Genomic DNA, 24,627 nt, shown 5'->3' on the forward strand with positions numbered 1-24,627 from the left:
ACATCAGTACTAGATGTAGCCAAATTAAGGAGGTGATCAATCCGATCCAGGACAGAGTATTTGAGGTACTTCGTACCATTCTTGGCAGGAGGATCGAGGTCGAGACAGATGTGGATTTGCAGGAATTGGAGGATAGAATCAAGGTCATCTTTTGCAGGGACACTAATATCACAGACGAGCAATATGATCAGATGTTTGCCACCATGCTCTTGATTGAAAGAACTAAGGAACTTGAATCTTCATGGGACGCAGCTCTTCTAGATGCATTTGATCAGGTCATTCACTTGGAAGAAAGTATGAAGAATCTTCCCGAGATTCCAATTGCTGAGATCGAAGGAATCGTATCAAGATTCATTGCATATGCTAAAAAAGAACATTGGAAAGGGAATAAGATTCTAGATGAGAGGTTGTTATAGATGACATGGCACCTTAATTGTCATTGGTTTATGTCTCCTAGGTTTTTGTGCCAAATTTAATATTTGGCTATGCATTTAATATTGTTCAGTAAAAAGGAGGCCATTTGTAACAAACCCTAATTAGGGTTTAGGTGTCATGATCTTGACCGTTGATCTGCTTTCAATCTGGACCATTCATTGTAATTGAGGATGCTATTTATACCCTCATTTTCGTTTCATTTGGTAATAGTGAATAGTTAGATATCAGAGAGTTTGATGTATTAGAGAGATTAGAGTTAGAAGCAATTTTACTTTTGTAGCAAGATTGAGTTTTGAGGAAAGGGATTCAAACAATTGTTGTACATGATGACTTTGAAATCAATGAAATATTGAAGTTATGGTGTTTTATTGCAACTTTCTTGGTTATCTTCATGGTTGTTCAATTTACTCGAATCATGCTCAATCAAAGTAGTGTATTAATTCGAAGGACAAAGTGTGAGACTTGATCTTTGGTAGGATTCGCTTTCCAAACCACTAGCTTCTTGCTGATTGTAGGAACGCCTTGCGTGGTCAACTGGAGATATTTGAATCACCTAGCCTTCAATCATTATTGTATCTTGGACATGTACCTTCGTGGTAGTGTCTTTGATCTTTGATGCGTTGAAAATCATTTCGTTACCTTAGAAGATCGCATCAATTTCAATTGAGTTGTTATTTTATGGCAAAATTGAAGTTGGTAGAATCTTGCCAAGTCTTGTCCACATGAAGTCATTCTTAGGGTTAGATTAGATTAGACCTCTTGCAAAACCCTATCCTTTTGTTATTTTTGAAAAGCTTCTTTAGTTTAGCAAAAACAAAGACTTCGGAGTGTAAGGCCCCTTGAGGACACAGCAAATCACAACGACCACTGGTGCTTATCCACACGTAGAGACCCTACTAACCAGAACATTGGAGTCATCCTAACTGATCCTTCATGCGAATCTTCAGCAGTTAGAGACTTTATTCAAGAGAGGATAAGATGCCTTTAGGTATTTTATTCTGTGTATGATGGTGTACAAAATACACGTCAACAGTCACCAGAGAGATGAATGAGATGGCTTAATAGTCCAATTTCAATTGAAGAGTTATAAGGGATTGTCTTTCAAATGAGGAAAGGAAAAGCCCTCAGACCAGATGGCTTCTGAATTGAATTCTTTCAAGCATTTTAGGAGATTGTCAGAGATGAATTATAAATTATGGTGCTGGAATCACAAAGTAGCAAACAAATGCTAGGAGCGTTGAATTCTACCTTCCTTGTACTTATTCCCAAAAGAGAAGGGGCTAGTAGATTTGTTTAGACCAACTGCTCTTTGCAATGTGGTTTAAAAGATTATTTCCAAATTGATTGTTGTAAGACTTAAGAGAGCACTTGTTAGGCTTATCTCAGAGGAACAGAGTGGCTTTGTACCTGGATGGCAAATCTTGGATGGGGTGGTCATTGCTATTGATTCTATACACTCCATGGAGACTTCCAAGGAGAAGGGTTGTGTTTATTATACTTGATATGGCCAAAGCTTATGATCGGTTCAAGTGATCTTTTCTTCAAAAAATTCATAATGCCTTTGGATTTGATCATAGTTGGGTTGGTTAGGTTACGAGTTGTGTTACCTCTGTTTGTTACTTTGTTCTCATTAATAGTAAGCCCACTTCTTTGTTTGGAGCTTCAAGGGGCCTCCAACGGGGTGATCCACTCCCTCCATACTTATTCATATTATTGGCTAAAGGATTGGGTCGTTGTTGTGATCATTACACACATCACCCCATCAAGATGGGGACCCCCCTTTTTTTGCTCAGGTCCTAGTCTCTTAGTCTAATATCTCCCTCCCGAATGAAATGAGTGAGTTTGTAAAGTCAAGATTTCATGTGAGTTAGTCATAAGTTCAAACGAAGTGTGTGAAAGATTGCCAGTTAGGGATAATTAAAGTGCTCGAGGTTGAGGGCGAAAACTTCAAGTGCTCCTCTTGAAAAGAGAAATTCACTTTGAATGCCCTTAGTTGAGAGCGAAGTCGTTCTATGAGCCCTATTTTGACAAGTTTGAATGGATGAAGTGAATAAAGGTAAGTCAGAATTCCGATTTGAAGTTCACTTCATGTGCTTAGCCTCAGGAGCGAACTTCATGACCATCACTTTTGAAGGGAATTTCCCTTAAGAGCCTTGTTTGAGTTAGAGCATATGAATGAGGAGAGAGTATGATTTCGATTTGAGAACACCTCAAGTACTCCTTTAGAGCAAAGTTTACTTCATGTATTCTTTGAGAGGAGCGAATTTTGCATTTTAGGCCTTCATAGGGAAAGTTTGACATCTTTTTGGTGGATGAAGGATTAAAAAGAACCTAAGGATTGGATTGATGAAACAATGAAGTGTTTTGGAAGAAAGGGAAGGAGAGCAAACTTCATGTCCAAGGGAAGGAGAGCAAACTTCATGACCAAGGCAAGGAAAGAGAACTTCATGTCCAAGGGAAGGAGAGCGAACTTCATGACCAATGGAAGGAGAGCGAACTTCATGACCAAGGCAGGGAGAGCGAACTTCGTGTCCAAGGGAAGGAGAGCGAACTTCATGTGCCAAGAGAGGAGAGTGAACTTCATGTGCTAAGGAGGAAGAGCGAACTTCAAGAGAATGAGTTTGAGAGCGAATTTCATGTAATGATCTCCAAGAGTGAACTTCATATGCAAAGGTAATGGAGCGAATTTTACTTCATGTACTCCCAAATAAGAGCGAATTTCTTTCATATGCCCAAGAGATATGTGAGAGTATTTACCTTGAGCCGATTTGATTTTGATTTGAAAGCAAACTTCATGTTCAAGCCTAAGGGAGTGAACTTCATCTTCAAGCCTACAAGAGCAAACTTCATCTTCAAGCATAGAAGAGTGAACTTCATGAATTGAAAGAGGGGAGCGAACTTCATCTTCAAGCATAGAGGAGCGAACTTCATGAATTGAAAGAGGGGAGCAAACTTCATCTTCAAGCATAGAGGAGCGAACTTCATGAATTGAAAGAGAAGAGCGAACTTCATCTTCAAGCATAGCGGAGCGAACTTCATGAATTGAAAGAGGGGAGCGAACTTCATGTGCTAAGGTAGGGGAGCGAACTTCATATCTTCCTAAATGAGAGCGAATTTCCTTGATATTTCAATGCATTTTAAAGATTAACTAAACATTACTTTGGCACCCAAAAACAATATTCAAATTTGAATAAGAAAATGTAAGTTGGCCAGCATTAAAAGGTGATTTGTAATTTTATTCCTATCAAAACCAAGTCGGCCTTTATAGGAAAAGACACAACCTTTGCCTTGATTGCCTATAAGAAGGAATTTGAACCTTCATTTCAAACCATCAAATCAAACAAACAATTCCTCTCAGCAAGGCGAACTTCATCAGCAAGGCAAAATTCATTAGCAATATTAGCAATCTCAGTCAGCATCGAAAGTAAAATCAATCATTGGAGGAGCAGATTCAGTGATCAAGCAAGGTGAATTTCATCACTGAGCAGGGAAATTCACCAAAGAGACAGCTTGCTCAGCCAAAATTATCCATTCACAGCAAACTACATCAGTATCACACCAAACTTGTCCTAAAGAGAACTGAATTCACCCTTCACAAGACGAAAGTATCCAGTTACAGTGAACTTCTGGACATTAGCATTCACCTCATTGATCAGATTTAAAGTTGAATATCAATTAACAGAGGTAAAGGCATCATTTTAATTGATAAAGGATCAAGTACAGGTCTGATTAAAGTCAGATATTGATTTTTTAAGTAGATTAGGCCTCCTCAATTCATTCAATTCATTGAGAAAGTGCAAATAGGTGTAAAAATCAGTCTTATTTGGCATTCAAATTTCATATTCATTTAGATGTAAGATTGATTTAGATCATTATCATAGGCTGCCTACCAAGCGAAAAGGCTTCATTGTATCAACATTTCACATACCTTTCACCATTATCCTAACTTGCATATCTCTTATAGGTGAAATATGGCGGCTCCTAAACCAAATAGAACCATGACCCGTCAAGCACATCAAGGAAGACTCAAGGAACGGTGCATTAGAAACCAGGATCACGTCTCATTGGAGCAAAATAGGAGACACCAATCTCGGGAAATTCGACACCAAGAAGTTTCGAAACCAGTTGTACACAAGTGAACCTACTGCTACAGCAAAGAAGATGATTGATAGTGGGATTATAAATGCAGCTGGCTTCCCCCCTGTGGTGCAATGCTATGAATTAATCATTGAATGTGCTCAACATTATGATTCTCCCTCAAGAAGAATAGTGGCAAAGGATGGAACAGTACTTGCATATCTCTCGGAGACAGCAATTAGTGAAGCATTTCATCTACCCGAGCCTAAGGACATGATCTACATAAGTATGGAAGGAGCTAAGTCCACCTATGACAATGATCCAGAAGCTTGTTCAAAGATCGTCGACAAGTTTTGGGTAAAGAAGAATAGAGGTGGTAAGAGAAGGTGGCCCGACAGATTACATAGGGTGGATTTCAAAGATAAATTCAGAGACTTCACCCTACTTAATCGAGTGGTTGGTGCACCCACGACTTCATATTTCGAGGACTGGATGTTCTACTTCATAGAGATTGTCACTCATGGCAAAGATGCAATTAATTGGGCGAGGCTCATCAGCAACAGTATCGATTTGCAGTTAAGAAGACTGATGCACACTAGAACATTCTACATGAGCTCCTATGTCATATACTCTCTCGCAAGAAATTACAAGTATCCCGGACTAATGTATAGGGGTATAGTCAGAAGAAGACCCGGAGAAATAAAAGTGCATGAGTGTTATACGCAGCTTCATCATCTGCCTAAACAACACTATAGGAGAGTGAATGATGCATTCACTATGCACATCACAAGGATGCTTCGAGGTGGACTTCAACAAAGACTCTCCAAAAGCACAAGCATTGGTTCAATAGCATGGTGCCTGGTTCATCCAATTTCCGAAGTTCACTTATATCAGAGTGCAAGAATATCCTTCTCCTCCCTACATGTTGCCATGCTACCCAATAGACAGAGTGGTGCTACTTGAGGTGGTGAGACAATTGGTGGCATATGTCAAGGCATATAGGCATAAGCATGGAACCAGTGTTTCTTTTCCTATTACAATTGGAGACTCTATAGAAGTGTGTCCTTCCTTTCAAGTAGCTGAGGATGCCGAGAAAGAGTTAGCACTCTACTCACTCAAGCCATTCACTCCCAGAGATCACTTTGATCCATATGATAGTGTAAAAGGAATTTTGGGAAATAAGCATGGACACCAGTGGCAGTTGGAGGACTATTGGATGAACATTCAAGATGATGTGGAAGTGAAAAAAAAGATGTATTCCAGACTACCTCTAGACTTCATTAGGAAATATAAGTTGTTTAATGTTGCTGATCAGGTCCAGGATAGCGGCAAATATCTCCAATCAGCCTATGCCAAAGAAAGCAAGGAGATCAACATCAATTGGGTTGACATGGAGGTCGTAGATTTGAAGGAGTTGATGAAACAAGTCTTGGAATACACTCACATATGGATAGACATACAGCATCAGAAATTGAAAGAGCAGAACATAACAATGACATTCCACTCAGAAGCAAGGAAAGATGGTGAAGATGAAGCAAGCACGACTGGGAGTGCTTCTCAACCATCTCACTCAAGAGGTACGAAGAGAAAAGAAGATCGTGGAGAAAAGGAGTCCTCAAGGAAAAAACATAAATCAAGTTCCAGTCATCCTTCCTCCAGGTGTGAAGAAGAGTTGAACCGGGATGAAAGACATGAAGAACAGAGAGTAGAAAAGGAATTAAGTCAAGGAGCAAATGAATCAATGGAATCCACAGTTCACAATGATAAAGGCAAAGAGAAATCATTACAAGGACAAGAAGATCTCACTCATCACATTCAAGAGATCGAAAAAGATGAAGAAGAAGACAATGTGTAATGTCCCCACTTTGGAATAGAATTTAATAATAATAAAATAGAAAAGAATAAAAATAAAACTAAAATTAAAATAAAAAATTATATATTTAAACATAATTAGAATTTAATTAAGTTAATAAATGGTCAAAAGACATGGAAGGAAAAGTTGCGACTGCCTCAAACATGGGATATAAAAGGGAGAAGAGAACCTCATTTTGACAAGGGTAATTTGGGAATCAGAAGTGCAAATCTGATTTAAATAAGCAGTGCAGATCTGATTGTGAAAGCTTGCATCTCTTTCAAAGGGCAGAAGTAATGAAGAGTTGCACTCTTTCAAAAGGGTGCTAATGGTGAAAGGGTGTGTCTATTGCCAAAGGGCATCCATAATGAAGAGGTGTGACCTCTCCCTCACATTGAGAGATATAAAGGAAAAGAGTCAAAAGCATCCAATGACATGATCATCAATCAAATCTGATCAGAACTATTATTAAGTTACAGGAATTGGCAGCCTCCTAGTAGGAGACATTACAGTGGTATCAGAGCAATGATCCTGCCATCCTACAGGGTAAAGAATCTAAAGATGAATCAATGAATTGTCCTAGTTAAGGAAAAAGAATCTAACAATATGTGTATTCACATGTATGCTCCGTGTTTGCAGTTATCCATGTGTATGCTTCGTGTTTTCAAGTGTATGCTCCGCGTTTGATTCATATCTGATGTGTTTGTTTGCTCCATGAGTGTCTATGATTACTATAGACATTTATTTAGGAACATTGTATTTGAGGTCATAGATGTGTGTCATGCTTCTAATCATAAGTTCTTAACATTAAGTGATATCTATGATATTGTGCAAACCATTTAAGAAAAAATGCGAGACAAGGATGAGAGAAAACTTGTCTTAAAATTACATAATTATGAAATGTATATGTAATTCATATTATCATTTGTATGAAGAATACCCTATGATGCATATGTTGAGCGAACCAGCATGGTAATAATATAAGGAAGTACAAAGAGGGAGAACAGTGATGAGGTCCTCCTCTAGGTAGCCCACCTCATGGTAGTTGACCAATGGTCCCATGAGGCCAAGGGGGTGTAAGACAGAGTCAACGCTCTTGGACTTAGAGGGGAAGGAAATTCAAGATACCCTATTGTATCTTTCCAAACTCTATCATAATTGATTATTAACAAGGGGATAATGATGGAAGTGATGAAGGGGAACGATGATAGGATACCTCACTAGGTAGCCCACCTCATGGTAGTTTTGATCGATGGTCCCATGAGGCCAAGAGGGCTCTGGCTTTCACTACGCTCTTGGGCCTAGGGTAGAGGGTCTCTTGGACACCTCATCATTCCTCTTACTCCCACTTTCTTATGATTGAGCTCCTATAGGGAGTTGGACCAAACCCTTGTTAAGTTAATTTATGCTTAGTTATCTTTCTTTAGAGATTTATATTATTAGTCCAATGGTTTCCTAACCTATTGCATGATCTCAATCAGGTACGCATCTTGTTCCATTTGTAGTTTTACATAACATGGTGATTTAGGGCAAGAACTAGGTTTTTACAAAAAAAAGTAGCAGCATGTTTATTCTATGAGTGTTTCGAAAGCCATTTCATATTGGGAAACATTTTGAACATTCCATGATCATTGCTTGAGGACAAGCAATCTTGAGTGGGGCAAACTGTAATGCTCCCACTTTGGAATAGAATTTAATAATAAATAATAGTAATAATAAATAGAAAGGAATAAAAATAAAGCTAAAATTAAAATATAAAATAATATAATTAAACATAATTAAAGTTTAATTAAGTTAATAAATGGTCAAAAACAATGGAAAGAAAAGTTGTGACTCCCTCAAACATGGGATATAAAAGGGAGAAGAGAACCTCATTTTGAAAAGGGTAATTTGGGAATCAAAAGTGCAAATCTGATTTAAATAAGAAGTGCAGATCTGATTTAAATAAGAAGTGCAGATCTGATTGTGAAAGCTTTCATCTCTTTCAAAGGGCAGAAGTAATGGAGAGTTGCACTCTTTCAAAAGGGTGCTAATGGTGAAAGGGTGTGTCTATTGCCAAAGGGCATCCATAATGAAGAGGTGTGACCTCTCCCTCACATTGAGAGATATAAAGGAAAGGAGTCAAAAGCATCCAGTGACATGATCATCGATCAGATCTGATCAGAACTATTATTAAGTTACAGGAATTGGCAGCCTCCTAGCAGCCTCCTAGTAGGAGACATTACACAATGATGAGACTACTTCACCACCTAGAGATGAGCAAGTGCATGAAGAAACACAGGTTCAAGAAGGGAGATCCTTTATTCTTGAATGGCTTAAGGAAAGACTAGCCCAAGAAGTAATAGTAGTTGAAGAAGAACCAACATACGACATAGGGAGCCTTCTAAGCTGGACTCAAGAAGTCACTAAGAAAAGGAAAGCTATGAAGATGTCTAAGGTGATCAGAGATGATTCAGGATCTAGGAAGTTGCAAATAGCTACTCCAATGGTTGATAAGTATGAAGGGGAAATCACAGTAGATGAGTATGATATGGAGACTATTGATTTGGGTCCACTCACCTCCGAGCAAGCCATAGGTGATGCCAATGATTCATTGAAGGCAGTTAATGATATGCAAAGAGCTGAAGTAGAAAAGAATAAAAGGTTAAAGAAGGAGATAAATGCGTGGAGGAACTATTTCCAACAATTCCAGGAACCATTGAGACATCAGAGTCCAACAGCTACACCACCACCCTTGCTTCATGCAGAATCAATTGATCATATGGAGAAGATGAGGAATTCGGCACAGTTGATGGACACATGGATAGAAGACTCATATACCAAAGTTAGCAAGTTCATGAAAGGCATAATGAAGACACTCGACACAGTCATAAAAGTCCTTGGAAGAACTCATGTTCTCATAGAAGCCTTCGAAGCATTTGCTCATGCTAGAGATGTTATCATTCCAGTATTGCAAGTAATAAGGAAAACACCCAGGGAAGTCTTATTAAGAGAGAAAATAAGAAGAGAAGGATCTACACCCAGCTTTCTACAATGGAGTAGTCTACTTCGCAAATGATATTGGAAACGGGTGCAGTCAAGTTCAAGATGATATGCATCGTATTCATGATAAGATAGTAGAAGTAGCACAGATCGTCTTGGAGAGGAAGATTGATCCTGGGATTATTATAGAAGCCAGAGAGTTGGAAGAAAGAGTAAGAGTTATCTTTCATGGGATCGATGGAATGATCACCAAAGGACAGTTGGATGATATGCTTGAACTCGTAGGATTAGCCAGCAAGACTCAAGAGCTCAAACCTGAATGGGAGAATGCTATCGTCAAAGCCTTCGATGAAGTCATGCACATGGAGGAACAGTTGAAGTCTCTACCTGAAGTTCTGATGACTGAGATAGAGGGCATAGTGACCAAATTCATTGAATATGCCAAAAGGGAAGGAGAGAAAGGAAACAAGATTCTAGAAGATAGTTTGTTATGATCCTACTTGGCAATTCATTTTCTCATTGGAGGATGCTTCCTTGATTTCTGTGCCAGCACCTGCTATTTTCTCACTGGTTGATTTCATGATAATGCTCATCTAGATAGGGTTTCATTTGTATCAAACCCTAATTAGGGTTTAGGTGGCAAAATCTTGGCCCTTGATCTTCACTTGATCTTGGCCCTTCATTGTATTTGGAGTACTATATAAACTCCACTCATTTCATTTGAAAAGAGTTAGAAAGTTAGATATCAGCTCGAGAGATTAGATATTAGATATAAGAGATGGAGTTCAAGAGTGATAAGAGAAGGACTTGAAGAATTGTTGTTATTCAGCTTTTGGATTAATAAAACATTGAAGTTATGGTGTTTCTATTCAATCTTTGAAGCTTATTGCATGGTTTTTCACCCTCTCAAATCAATCTTTGATATTAGTTTTAGCACTCAGATTGAATGATGGAATGTTGTACTTGATTTATTGTGAAACTCGTAATCCATACCACTAGCCTCTTGCTGATTGTAAGTGCGCCTTGTGTGGTCAACTTGAATCATTGAAAGTGCTCAAGTTCAATTGTTGCTCAATCATGGGTATCCATTCAAGTGATGGTGTCTATGCTTAGTAACGATTTGAAAATCTTTAAGTATCCTTAGAAGATTGCACTAGTTTTGGTGGAGTTGTTCCTGTATGGCGATACTAAGACTAGTAGAGTTTCACTTATATTGTCTTTCATCCATTCATTCTTAGGATAGCTTAGAACCTCTCAACCGTCATCTTTTGCCATTTTTTTTAATAAATATTTCGTAGTAGTAGGAAAGACTTCACTGCATATCATCCGCAAAGTTATTCATAAGTCTCTTCATGCAAAAGGCCACTTGATGAAACAGCAATCGCAACAACCACTCGTGGTTATCCACACATCAAGACCTAACATTTATAAACCTTGGAGTTGTCTCAAGTGATCCTTAAGCCAATCTTCAACATTTGAGAAGCTTTTTCAAGAGAGGATAAGATACTTTTGGGTATTTTATTCGGTGTTCGTATGTGCCTAAAAAACACTTGATATGGCCAAGGAGAAGGCTATGTTTATTATACTTGATATGGCCAAAGCTTATGATTGGGTCAAGTAGTCTTTTCTTCAAAAACTTCGTAATGCCTTTGGATTTGATCATAGTTGGGTTGGTTAGGTTACGAGTTGTGTTACCTCTATTTGTTACTTTGTTCTCATTAATAGTAAGCCCACTTCTTTGTTTGGAGCTTCAAGGGGCCTCCGATGGGGTGATCCACTCCCTCCATACTTATTCATATTATTGGCTAAAGGATTGGGTCGTCTTCTAAAATCCCATGTGCGACAAGGGCTGATTTCTGGTTGGAATTGGGGTAATATCTCCTCTCTCATTTCCACTTACAGTTTGTGGATGACGACACTCTTTTGGGAGTGGCTAAAGTTAAAGAGGCGTCCAGCTTCAGCTAGGCTTTGGATATCTATCTTGCTGCCTCAAGTCAACAGATTAATGAAGGCAAATCCTCCATATTTTTCTTCAACACCCCTCCTCTGATCCAAGCTATGATTATACAGATTCTCAAATTTCAAACTAGAACTCCTCCTTTCATGTATTTGGGTATACCCCTCTCTCCTAGCCCTTTGCCTAGAGGGACTTGGCACAGTGCGTTGGATAAGTTTTGCAAGAAAGTTGGTCATTAGACCTTCAAATGGCTTCCCTTTGCTAGAAGAGTATTGTTGTTGAAATCTGTGGTGCAGGCTTTACCCATTTATAAATGCATGGTCCAAGTGGCTCCTGTAAATTTCATCAAGGACATAGATGCTCTCTCTCGGCAATTATTATGGGCAGGTAACTTGTCTTCCTCGAAAAGGAGCTTGGTTAAGTGGGGGACTGTGTGTAGACCGATTGAGGATGGGGTGCTTGGATTGTGTCAGGCTTCCCTTATGGGGCAAGCCTTGGTTGCTAAGCTTTACTGACATTGATGCACCAATCAAGATCAGTGTTGGGCCAAGATACTTTCCTGGATGTACTTGAGGGGTGTGGAATGTGAGGATGTGCCAAGGATCTTCTTGACAGAAAAAGGAACTATGATCTAGGATACTCTTGAAGGAGGTGCTAATTTAATTAAGCAACGGCTATTTTGGATTTGTAACAAGGGTTCTGAGGCTCTCATTTGGTCTGACTCCTAGAATGGGTTCCCTCCCGTTCTGATTGTGTATCCACATTTACAATCCCTCTCCAATAGCTTCATTGAGGCTGGCTGGGAGAGGGTTGAGGATTTTAAAATAATTCAAAGATTAGGATAGGTGGAGATGTGCAAATGGAAGAACCCCTATGAATGTCCACCTGGAGGTTCTTTGGAAGATCGTGTGGAGCTTTCTAAAATTCTTGCAAGAAGAGATTGTAGTTCTCTCAAGGGGGGAGATCTCCTAGCTAGTTTTGTGGCTTGTGGTTTTCAAGAACTATATAGGCAAAGATATAGGACAAATAAAATCCCTTGGTGGAAGACTATGTGGAATAAGTTTGCATGACCAAAATGTAACTTTTTCCTTTGACTTGTTACTCGCAATAGGTGCCTCACTTGGGAGAATCTTCGGAAGCCAGGCTTCCAAGGGGTGTCAACTTGTGTTCTCCGTGGGATGGATGAGGAGAGTTCTCCCATCTATTTCTTCATTATCCTTTTTCAGGATTCCTTTGGTACTTATGGTGCAGTATTTGGAAGCAGGCTTGTGTTCATGCCTCCTCTCTAATTGACTTTTGCAGGAGCTTGGGGAGGCCTCCTACTAAGGCTTTTCTTCTTCAGGTGACTTGGAGTATCGACCCAACCTACGTCCTTTGGCAGATATGGCTTGAAAGGAATTGCAGGATATTTTAGGATAAGAAGATGGTGGTGACAATAGGTTTGGCAGAGAATTGTTGGTATGATACAGGAATTTATTCAAGCTAAATGTGAGGTGGATGCTTCCTTGGAGCCGCAGGAGGTAGAGATAATAGATGATTTGGGTTTTTCTGCAAGTGGGATGAAGGCTGACTCTTTAAGGAAGAGATAGGCTCCTAGCAAGAAAATTCAAAGAGTTGGCAGATGGAACCCTCCTTCTGGATTTGTTAAGATTAATACAAATGGTTCTTCCAAGGGAAATCTTGGACGTGCTAGAGTGGGAAGCATTGGGAGAGATTGTACTAATGCTGCTCTCTGCTTTTTCTCCATTTATAAGGGTCATCAAAGCAACAATCTTATGGAAGCATTGGCAATTCTTATTGCTTTGGAAAGGAGCTGTGAACCTGGTCTATGAAGAATGATTTGTGAGACAGATTCCCAGATTCTTGTCAATATGCTAAAAAAGCAAAATTTTGATGATGTGAGTTGGAAGTTGGCTTCAGTGGCTAGGCAAATCCTTTGCTTGAGTAGTTCTTTGTATTTCATTTCTTTTTGTCCATATCCCAAGGGAATGGAATAGTGTGGCTGATTGTTCGGCCAAATGGGCCTTAGAGCACACGGGCGACTGGAGTGTTGATGATTGGGAGCATCTCCCTCTGAGATGTTCCCAAAGGCTTCAAAGGTTGATTGTTGAAGATTTTCATGGATAGCGTGGATGGATTTGGCCTTATGGTTACTAGATATCTCTCCTGTATTGATGAGCTTTGCTGTTTAGTGATTGGTTTTGACTGCTCTCTTGGGTATTCTGTTGGTTTTCTGATGGTTGCCGGTTGTTGTTCTTTTGTACTGATGAGATATTCTGATAAATAAATTTTCAACCCCCTTTTTCAAAAAAAGAAAAGAAAGATCATTCCATCATCCATTTAGTCCTCTTTGTGCAAATATGTAATGTAATTAATTAGCAGAAAACCAGAATACCATCAATATTCATAACAGATTCACAAGACAGTAATAGCAGAATAAATGCACAGACAAGAACAGAATATAGCAGATCAAACAATATGAGTGAAATAGAGCAGAACATTTTATTATTAGACTAAACTGCTTCAAGGGGTCAACCTCCAAAAGCCTTACGACCAGAACAAAATTTGTCAATATGATAATTAACAACTACTTACTACATCCTTAATTTAGTATCACTGGGTCATAGAATCCCCTAATCCAATTGAAGCAGACTACATTACAAATATCAAATCTAAAAACTAACCATCAGTAATCACATATCCCAATACATTCTATGGGTCAAGGGTGTAACAGAATATGTTGAAATTTCTAAACTTAGAAGATTCCAATTGTGGGTGACTGCAAACTAGCACAAAACAATGATAGGAAAAGCATTATTTGGTGTGACATAATCAGTTAGGAAACAGGAGTGTCCACAACAAGTGCATTGGCAGGGACCGTCAATCAAAGATAATCAAAATTTTCTATAATAGAATAATCATACAGCAATTTTTAAATGATCAGTTTAACTCCATTTTGATCATAAATTCAATTAAAAATGTTTCTCTGATGTGCATCCAATTTCATGTTTATTGCTATGATTATGGTTTGAACTTACCACAATTTGATAGTTGTGTGGGCAACTCTGCAAAAGGATCTCTTAGCCTCTACCTGATAGTAGTCTGAGGCTGTTACCGAAATTTATCTCATGAAAAGAAGATTCTAGATTTGCCAATGTTCTTTTGGATTTTCTGCATAGAAAATGTCCGCCATTTTGACTGGTCTTCCTCACTCATCCTCAGGGAAATGAAACTTGGCTAGAAATCCCCAACACCTTGTGTTATAATTTTAAAAGTTAAAACCCATCTGGCTTCCCCATAACCAAAGGCATGGTTTCCCATTTTATTAAAGGTCTCAACTTTGCTATTGCTCCTAAAAACATACAATGTAAAAATGTTATTTGCGAAATTGACACTGCTATTCATTACCTTCCCCTTCCTAAAGCCAAAAAAGGAGACAATATGTCACATACATTCTCCAACAAGCTAAACACCTAATCCTAAATACTCTATAAAAATCAAACTACCACCTGGACATTGTAATATGACAGGCTGACAGAGGAAATGGCATTGTCATCATAGGTGAACTAGAATACAAAAACAAATTGTTTTACCTTATAAAACAATCAAACACAGCCCTATAAAGAGAATAGCTAAGTGAAGTATACATATATTTAAACCTTCTTCCTAATACGTGCATGCACTAAAGAACAATTATTGCATAGAGCATCACTTATCCATCCTAATCTGCCACGGTGGATTTATTGACTTTCTAAAGCCTGTATGAGTTAAAAGAATCCATCGACACAGAAATATAAGGGTTTTACAATGACCCAAAAAATTACAAAAAGAGTTCACTAACTATATCTGTGCTAAGTTAAGTCCATAAGTTTAATTCTAATATATATTAAAGTCTATAGAAGCCATATTGATTTGCTGCTACGAGTTAATGCCATAACATTGATATAGAATCAATTGTTAGTGTTGATCTAGCGCATATCAGCTGGGATACCAAACCATATGACATGCAATATTACTACCCAAGTTGCCAAGACATGAATGGATTTGGATACAGGAATACCATAAGTTTTGTGAACCCTGGAAACCATGTGGCATTGATATGTCCCAGGAAATATACATACATATAGACATAATACATATATATACAAATATCCCTGATAACAGGTTTGGTGGGAATAGGCTGAGAAAAGCCTGAAGATATGTAGAAGAAACCTCCCAAATATTGGGTTAAGCTCAATTTATTGGGGCTGCAAAAGATCATCCAAGTTACCACAAGGGCAAGGGATCTTTCGATATTATGATATTCAACCTCTATTAATATTTTCAAGCAGAAGCAATGGCTATCTTAGAGGGAATAGTACCCGCTACAGAAAACAGATGGCAGGAAATTCATGTGGATGGAACTCAAAACTCAAATCCCAGGTAATAAAAAAGGGGCAGAGAGTTTAGGACGCATCTATTCTGGCTCCAAAATGGCAGTACGGATTGACTAACACGCGTGTTAGTCACACATTTTACACTGTCGATTTTGCAATTAACAGCTGCGATTGACAAACACATCACTATCACGCTGTACAAAAGGTCTGTTTTGGAGCCAGAATAGCTTCGGCCAAGAGTTTAAGATGGAAATTGAGAATTTTGAGGTCTGATACAACATATCAAGTGGACAGGAATTATGGTGGCAGATCTAGTGAACAGTTGAAGGGTGGAAAATTGGGTTACATTTTTAATATCATTCTTTTCCCTCCGCAGAATTAGAGCTATTAAAGAGACATCACGCCAACGTAGAATTTGTTAAAACCAAGATCAAAAAGAGAAACGATTTATTTGGAATTTTTAAAACGTATTTATGAGCACTCAGCAGTGCCTTTTCATATTTGAATCAAAGAAAGGAAGATGAAAAAGAAGAAAGAATGCGATGAATACATTGTAAAACACACTAGCTTTTAATTTTTTTAACTTTATTGCAGTTGGAAAATGCTTGATGCTTAAGAACGAAGAAATCTGGAGAGATGAAAAAGAAGATGCATTTGATTTGTGCAATTCATGTAAGATTTTTTACATTTCCTTAGTTAACACCAAAAAGGAGTTACTACCTCAGCCAAGAATTTCCAGGCTAGGGTCGCTTAGCCCTAGGTACCTTATATATTATTAGTTCATAAACATTGTTATCAAATACAACCAGTTCTGGATCCAGATTTTTTGGACTGGCTGGATTTGTCAAATTCAATCCATATTTTCGAATTTATATCTTACCAAAAAAAAATTTACAAGTCCAAATGTCCGAATTCCCCCTCTCCGTGTCTAAAATATTCGAAAATTTTGAAAAACAGATTTTCTTGCAAAAACTACAGATTATGTTTTAGCATAATGGAAGGCTATGTGCATCTTGAAGTTGTTCTTGAAACATTAAATTCCATTTAAGACGATTCTCTTTCCATTAATTGCACATTCGCACTTGTTCAATCAGGCATAGAGGTATAGAAGGTTTACGTCATCCATGACCAAGTCGAGCCTTGGTCAGATTTTGATGAATTTTGGGACGTGCTGGCTTGATCGCCCATAAAAACAAAAGGATAATTCTTCTGATAAGTAGGCGGTATTTTCTTCTGATTAAGTAGGAGGCATTGTCTGCAGTGTGTGAAATTGTAATAACAACTAAATAGAAGAAAAAATAGACCAACACCATATAAAACAATGATGAGCATTACAGACTTTAAAATCTGAAATTACAATTTTCTGTTATCCAAGCCAAATTATATGATATGTTCGCATACATATCAGAGCTGAATCACCTAAATTACTATGCCACCCAAGCAAAGCTATTAAAAGGGTTTGTGGGAACCAACTGAAATTATGAAAAAAGAAGCATTAAATACTAAATTTGAAGGTAAATGTCTATTTATAAGAATTTACCAGAAGAGCGACGATAGCTGTTTAGGGCTTGTACGAAAGCAGTAACCATGAGATCGGCTCCATAAGGACATCTCCTGCATGCCTCGTACACTTTCCTTTCTACATCTCCCCTCTCCATCTCTCCGACACTTCCAGAGTTCCAAATGTTCACAGTTTTGAATTGTTGCGGTACAAATCTTTTACATCTACAATCCAAACTTAATGACTCAGTAAACGTTTGTAGTGGGAGTCAATTGGACGGCAGGAACTATTCTCGATACAAATTGGGAGGTATAGCCATCGTTTGCATTCATCTTTGTATTTTGACCGTTCATATAGGCATACCCTTCATAGATGTATGATCAGTCCAAACAAATCAAAATATTTGTAATTTAAAAAAAAAAAAAAAAAAATTATGTTTTTCCGTTTTTTTTTGTTTTGATATTAATTTAGAAACTAGAACAACTATTATAGATTGTAAAAAACTAATTATCTTTTCTTTTTCTTTTGTGTATCATTTTCTTCTTATTTTATTAACTATTGTCATTAATAAGGATTATCTTTTTGTATTTCTATATATATATAAGAAGGTAGTTCTTTTAAGCGCATATAATAGGGATTATATTTTTGTATTTCTACATATATAAGAAGGTAGTAAGGTAGTCCTTTTAAGGGTATATATATATATATATATATATATATATATATATATATATATATATATATATAATTTTTATTTTCTTACAAATTTATATTCCTTTTAATTCTTTTCTCTTATTTTTCTTCATTTCTTATTTCACTTTGTGTTTCTGTCTTTTTCTTATTCTTTTTCTTTTTCTTCTTTTTTTTTTTTTTTTTTTTTTCACTAATACATTTGGTCTAGAATTCCGACGAAGAAGGTATATCGTGATCAAATTTGATTTTTTTTTTTTTAAATGTTCGAATTCGTCAGAATTCTGACGGTAATTTCACATTTGTTTTCGACGGAGAAGGCATTAGCAATGAAATTTGTTTTTTCTACAAAATAGTGCCCACTTTTGTCAAAATTTCGACGACAATGAGTATTACTTAAAAAAAAAAAAAGGGGCAAGTCATTTGTGCATTCAATCATGTGCAGGCTTCCACGTCGACCTCAACCCCTGGCAAGATCAAACGGCACACTCACCATTCGAGGTACTTTCGCACACTCACCATTCGAGGTAGAATCTTCACCTTCATTTCGGATTTGCATAATATGAGGAATTGTTGAATCTTCACCTTCATTCATTGAATCTTCGGATTTGCATAATATTTGCATGAGGAATTTCGGATTTGCATAATATGAGGAATTGCTTGGGTAGAATCTTCACCATTCGAGGTAGCTGAATCTTGACCTTCATTCATTGATTTGCATATATGAGGAATTGCTCGCGTCCCACCCATATTTGCCTGAGCTATCCACTACATTTCACAACTACCCGTGCTTTGTCATTCCTAGGTCAACATCATCGAAAGTCTTTTAATGTTGCCCTCATGCCTTGATTGTTGATGTTCAGTCTTCCCCTTTCGCCACCATGAATTCTACATGGCCTGGAGGGCAATCGACCTCTCTTTCTCTTTTCTCTCTCTCCCACCCTGCCCCTACCATGGCACTAGGACGTATACACAACGAAGAACGAGCTAACCGATTAAAGGATCAACCTTTTGCAGGTAGCATTGATGACTTTCCAGTTTTCATTAGAAGATAGAATAGGAGAGGTCATTGTAAAACTATTTTTTTAGTTATCAACCACACCCCCTCTAACAGTGAGGTAGTTCCAGATAGTTACTTAAATTTTTCATGTTTTATGTTAAGGTCTTTAGCTGGAAAACCATCTTCCTTTTCTACTATTTTTTTTGTCTATTGTGTTTCCTTGCACATTTACAAATGTGCGTGAGAGTCATCTTGAACCAGTTCTAGGGAGGTATCTAGCAGAGGAAGCTTCATAACATTAGAGTTTGTGTTAATATGTTCCAAACATAAATGTAAATAAAAAATTGACAAATATACCTCGATTTTGAAATGCTTGGCATGAAGTTCCACACAAGCCTTAATGTTTCTAGAACATGTTAGTGTATGCTTTCATCATGGAAAAACATAATGTAGTTGATCATAACTGATGTAACAAAGTTTTATCTTTGAATGCCTTGTTCCTTGATTATAGATCTATGCTCAATTGATTTGAATTGTTTAATTGAAAAATTGGTAGATGTGGGCTGGAGTTGATAGGGGTTTGAAATGAGAAATAGACTTGTATCTATATGCAACTTGCACCTTTTCAAATTGAACTTTTGAAAAAGTCCAAATTTGGAGAGGAAATTCCTACTATTTGCGAATCCAACATTCATCTTTCAAATTTTAGGTCCAATTTCCATGAATAAGAGTTCCCAAGACCCTAGTCCTAGAAAATTAAGCCATGAGGAACATCATGAATAAGGGAATGAACCAAATTTATGGAAACGTTCTCAAACCTAAGTACAAGTAGGCATAAATAAGGCACAACCACTAAAGTGAGTCCAAACCTAGTGTATATTTATAAAGAGATACAACTTATGATGCAATATTTAGCCCCCTCTTAGCAAGAGTATGAAATTATGCTCATATACTCTTGGGAAAATATGGAGAAACCAAATATTCTTTCACCAAGCTATTGAGAGTCAAGATGACTACAAGTTTGGAAAGGTGGTAGCTCCCAATACTTATGATATTGTCAATCTACAATATTGAGATAAAAGGGAAGTACAAAGTGAGTAATATGAAGTAACATTGGTAACACACATGGAGCATGCAAAACACAAAGTTATGACATTTAGAACTAGTAAGATTAATATATTCTCACTAGGAACCATATAAAAAAGACAAGGCATAGATCTAGGACTAGTAAGATCCTTATATAGTTACTAGGAGTCATGTCAGAGACACATAAAAGCATGATACACAAGTTAGTATGATCCTCTGATACTTAGTCATAGATCACATTCTAACAACAAATAGAAGTTCATAGCTTGGTAACCTAACTAGTCCATGAGTAGTAGCTCAAAATGTTATCAAAGCTAGGTTAGGTTAGGAGCCCCAAGAACCTATAATGTGTCTTATAATGGGTGTTGAAAATAATCTACACTCAATCCAACAATGGAATGGTAAGAAAGGGGGTAGTAGCTCAATGGTAGAGAAAATTTTTAACAAATAGAAGGCCTTAAGTTGGATTCCTAGCTATTTTATGAGTATTAGCTTAACATTTTCATGCGTAAATAACATCTACTCCCACCTCTACCATAGATCCAACTTCCACCATTTCTCCTTCCACAACCTCTAGTCACCTTCATGTACCAAAGCCACTAGTGCCACACCTTTAGTACTTACATCCTCCACTTATCATCCACCATATGGCCTATTGATCAAATTTATTTCTTCTACATGTAAAAGCCATATGCATAAGATGGAATGACAATTGGTAGATGTAAAAGCCATATTCCACAACCTTTGCTAATATCCTTTCTGCCAGTGCCAAAATGTGAGGTTTGTAACAAGATGCGACATCCATCAAAGCATAATAGAGAGGTTATTTCTAACAAGATGACAGATCAAACAATGTAGGAAAGCATCGATTAAAAATAAATACAATATTGCAGTTTATAGAGTTTAGTAAAAGGGGCAATGAACAAACATAACACTACTTTGGAAGGCTGCAAAGATGGTGTGTGGCACAATATAGAGACGGGCTATGCAAGAAACAAGAATAGAAAAGATGCAACGTTGAGCCATAAAGTAGGGTATGATATCTATCAAAGCGTAAAGGCTTTTGAAACTCTACCATAAATATAATTGCCATGTGTTTGATCAAATCAATAACTATCTAAAAAATTGAAACGCTAGGGAGAGACATTAAATGTGAAGAGGATTGATGTGCATGGATATTGTTAATTGCATATTTGAATAATTATTTTATTGTAATATTTATGTCAGTTCAATTTGTGTGCAAGCTTTACCCTCTTTGGAAGCTGCCATACCATTCAAATATTCATGTATTGGGACCTGATTGTGAAAGTTTGAGGTCCATTGGCAAAAAAGTTGTCATTTTGCCATGACAACTTTTGCATTTCTTGTAGCAACTTCTTAAAAATATGGTTGGAAAATTAGTTTATGGTGGTTTGATGTTGTAACCCACTTGGATGGGAATAAATAGGCCTTTGGCATGCCATCCAAGATTTTTGCTTAATGAAATTGGGGTTTTATGTGCATTTTTTGATGTTTCGGTCTGATTCTCTTCATTTTTCATTGTGAAAATCATCATAATTTGATGGGAAGTCAATTGGATGTGGTAGAGAAGTGAGTTAATTTCTTTTTTTTTTTGTGGCATTGAATTTCATTATGTTTTAAAGAAGATATCATAGTTTTTCCAAAAAATGTCAAAACCCTGCCTAGTGTTTATCGAGAGGAGTAAATAATGTATGGTTTGGTCTCCCATCCATATAAGTTTAACAAATGTGTGGGAAAACCTATGTTCATGCTATGTATCATACTATGTTGTGTGTAGGGCTCCAAATTAGATTTGCTACATGCTTGGGCATGAAGATAGTCTGATATCTTTATGTATCAGACAGTAAAAGGCAGTAAGAGTGAAGAATTTGGTGGGAAGACCAAGCGATTGGTATTTTGAAGTGGTTGATGACAGAGAGAGGGGTGAGGGGACCCTATGCAACCTTCAGAAGGGTTTGTGGATCAAAACCAAATGAAATAAATTAAATTTCTATGACTATACTAAGGGTATTAATTGTCACAGTCATAGTTTTACTAGTGATATTGTTTTTGTTTTGACAGAGTTGTGTTTGTAAACCCAAGTGTGGACATGTAATGGAGTCAAGGATGATAGTGTGGTGTGAAAACATCCTATATGGATAGGACACAAGAATTTGTACTAGATAGGGCTAGGTGAAATGTATTTAATATATCAGACTTACAGGGACATATGGGGAAGTTTGTGCATGTGATGATGCGATGAAAGGTTTGATATCCCTATGTATCAGACTAAGAAAACCAGTGAAAGACCAAAAAAAATGCATTGAGAAGGCAAAAGGTTGAATTTCCTCATGTTTGGTGTTGAAATGATGTGTGGGGGCCCTGCCAAGTCAAATACCTTGTTGTAGTTTCAAAGGGTGGAAAAAGAATAAACATTTTATTTACTGTCCTAATAGACCATCCATCATAACAATGATTACCAATGATGTGTGCATTGCAAACAAAGTTCTAGAGGAAGGCTCTTTCTATTGTAATACCAAGTGAGTGTTCATAGACCTTGTGTAGGGTCCTCCAAGCCTAGAGTAAGGATTTTGAAGCCTAGATACATTGATTTGGTCTTGTGCCATCAATGAGTGTTGACCCAATACGAGAAGTCTTGAGACTGACAATTTTGGAATTGTGGCATTGTTGAGAGCCAACACTTAGGTGTGAACCTCGTCTTCACATATTATGATTAGTTTCCATGATACTTGACCCTATTCTCATGGTGTTGGCTCAATTCATATTAGTTTTCCCAAGCCTAGAAGCCAAGTAATGTATCCAAGGGTGTCTAGAAGAATGGACTATATGATCATTGACTTTGTATGTTGAAACCATTATACATGCCCCTCCATTGAGGGTATTGAGGAATATTGGGATCAGAATAGTGTGTTTTGTTGAAGAAACATGATGTGAGAAGTTTGATGCAAAGGCAAGGGTAGAACTCAGTATTTCATATTAGGACAACAACCACATTGATTAGGCAATTCAAATAAGGTCTCTCCAATGTTTAGGATACACAAGGGAAGCATTAGTCATGTAAGTATGCATGAGCATGGGAATGGATATTTACTTTCCTTTTAGACTGATTTGGACAGTATTAAGAGGATCCTATAAGGATGACTATCACCATACTCTCGATGACTTCACAACATTGATAATGAATTCACATTAGACACTCATGGATTACCCCAATTAGACATTAGTCAACTTAAGATATGATACAAGGATTGCATAACACAAAGCCATTAGCATATCACTTGCTCTAAATTACCACAAAGCCATTAGATATGGTTTGAGATGAAAAAGAAGAGTTAAATGGTTTTGGTTCAATTTGCATTATTTCTATGTTCAAGTAATTTAATTTGGTAGATTATATTGAAATGTGATTTCATAACTAACATTTCAACTTCTATATAACTAGTTCTATAGCCTAATTTTTTTGCCTGTGAAGAAAGACCATGTAAGACAATATCAGCGAACAACAAAATAAGGAGACAATTGTTAGATTGTGGTCTAACTTGAAAAGAAAAGGTGATGGAAAATGTTATTGTCCCTGCAAAATTTGTAAGGGGTTAAAGACTAGAAGACTCCTAATCAAAACAACTTAGAAACATTGTAGGTTGCATGGTCACATTCAAGGGGGACATGAGTATCATCCATTGGTAAGTTTTTTATTATATCGTTTTAACAATTTATATACATAAGAAATCACTTGATGATAAGATCATGATCATGGTTTATTTATGTTTATCATTTTTATATAGGTCGAGCACCCCAAAGCACATGATATGGATCAACACAACCTGAAGAATATGGTTTTCGAAGTGGAGGAACATGGAGGTGTGAATATCGAAGCTGGAGATAATGATCCCATGGAAGATGACAATCATGAGCCACAAAACACAATTGAAGATGATGGTACAAATACTTTGATCCATGACACATTTAGTACTGGCGCAACTGATCATGATGATGAAAATGACCTTGATGTTGTTCATGATTTACCTCTACTTGAGAAGGCGTATGAGGCCCTTTATGAAGGCTCCCAGACAACTCTTATCTCCGTTGTATTGTTGTTGGTGAACTTGAAGGTTATGAATGGTTTATCCAACATAACAATCTCAGGTATGTTAAGGTATGTCATATATGTCATTATAGTTAATAAATGGTGAATCATGTACCATTAATATTCTTTATATTAACAAATTATATTTTTTTGTTGTAGATTGATAGGTGAGTTTTTGTTACCACCATCAAATATTCTACCTCGCTCATACCGAGAATTATCTGCCATTATGAAAGATATTGGAATGGAGTATCAAGCAATAGATGTTTGTCCCAATGATCATATTATATATCACAAAAAACATGAATTTCAAACTAAATGCCCTGAATGTCATATCAGTAGATATCGAACAAATCAAATAACAAAAAAGGTGCCTCGCAAGGTTCTTCGTTATATTTCCATTATTCCACGTATGCAACGATTATTCAAGTGCACTAGCTTGACACAATTTATGGATTACCAATCACATAATAGAAGTCGAGATGACATTATTCGAATGCCTGCAGATGGTTCAATATTTATGGACATTGAGGAAAAGTGGCCACACTTTAAAGAAGAATGTC

At 37.1% G+C, this 24,627-nt stretch overlaps 1 protein-coding gene across 2 annotated transcripts in view; it reads right to left on the minus strand.

The window, feature by feature from the left end:
• Positions 1–17,511, minus strand: part of LOC131040907 (uncharacterized) — a 48,796-nt gene extending 31,285 nt beyond the window's left edge. The window contains exon 1 of one of the 2 annotated variants that reach the window (XM_057973865.2): positions 17,220–17,511. In XM_057973865.2, the coding sequence (XP_057829848.2) occupies positions 17,220–17,337 (118 nt within the window). In that variant the 5' untranslated portion in view covers positions 17,338–17,511. The remainder of the gene's footprint in view (positions 1–17,219) is intronic. The other variant, XM_057973866.2, reaches the window with a different exon arrangement.
• Positions 17,512–24,627: the final 7,116 nt, after the last annotated feature.

This window comes from Cryptomeria japonica, chromosome 10 (genome assembly GCF_030272615.1).
Source record: "Cryptomeria japonica chromosome 10, Sugi_1.0, whole genome shotgun sequence".
Taxonomy (NCBI): domain Eukaryota; kingdom Viridiplantae; phylum Streptophyta; class Pinopsida; order Cupressales; family Cupressaceae; genus Cryptomeria; species Cryptomeria japonica.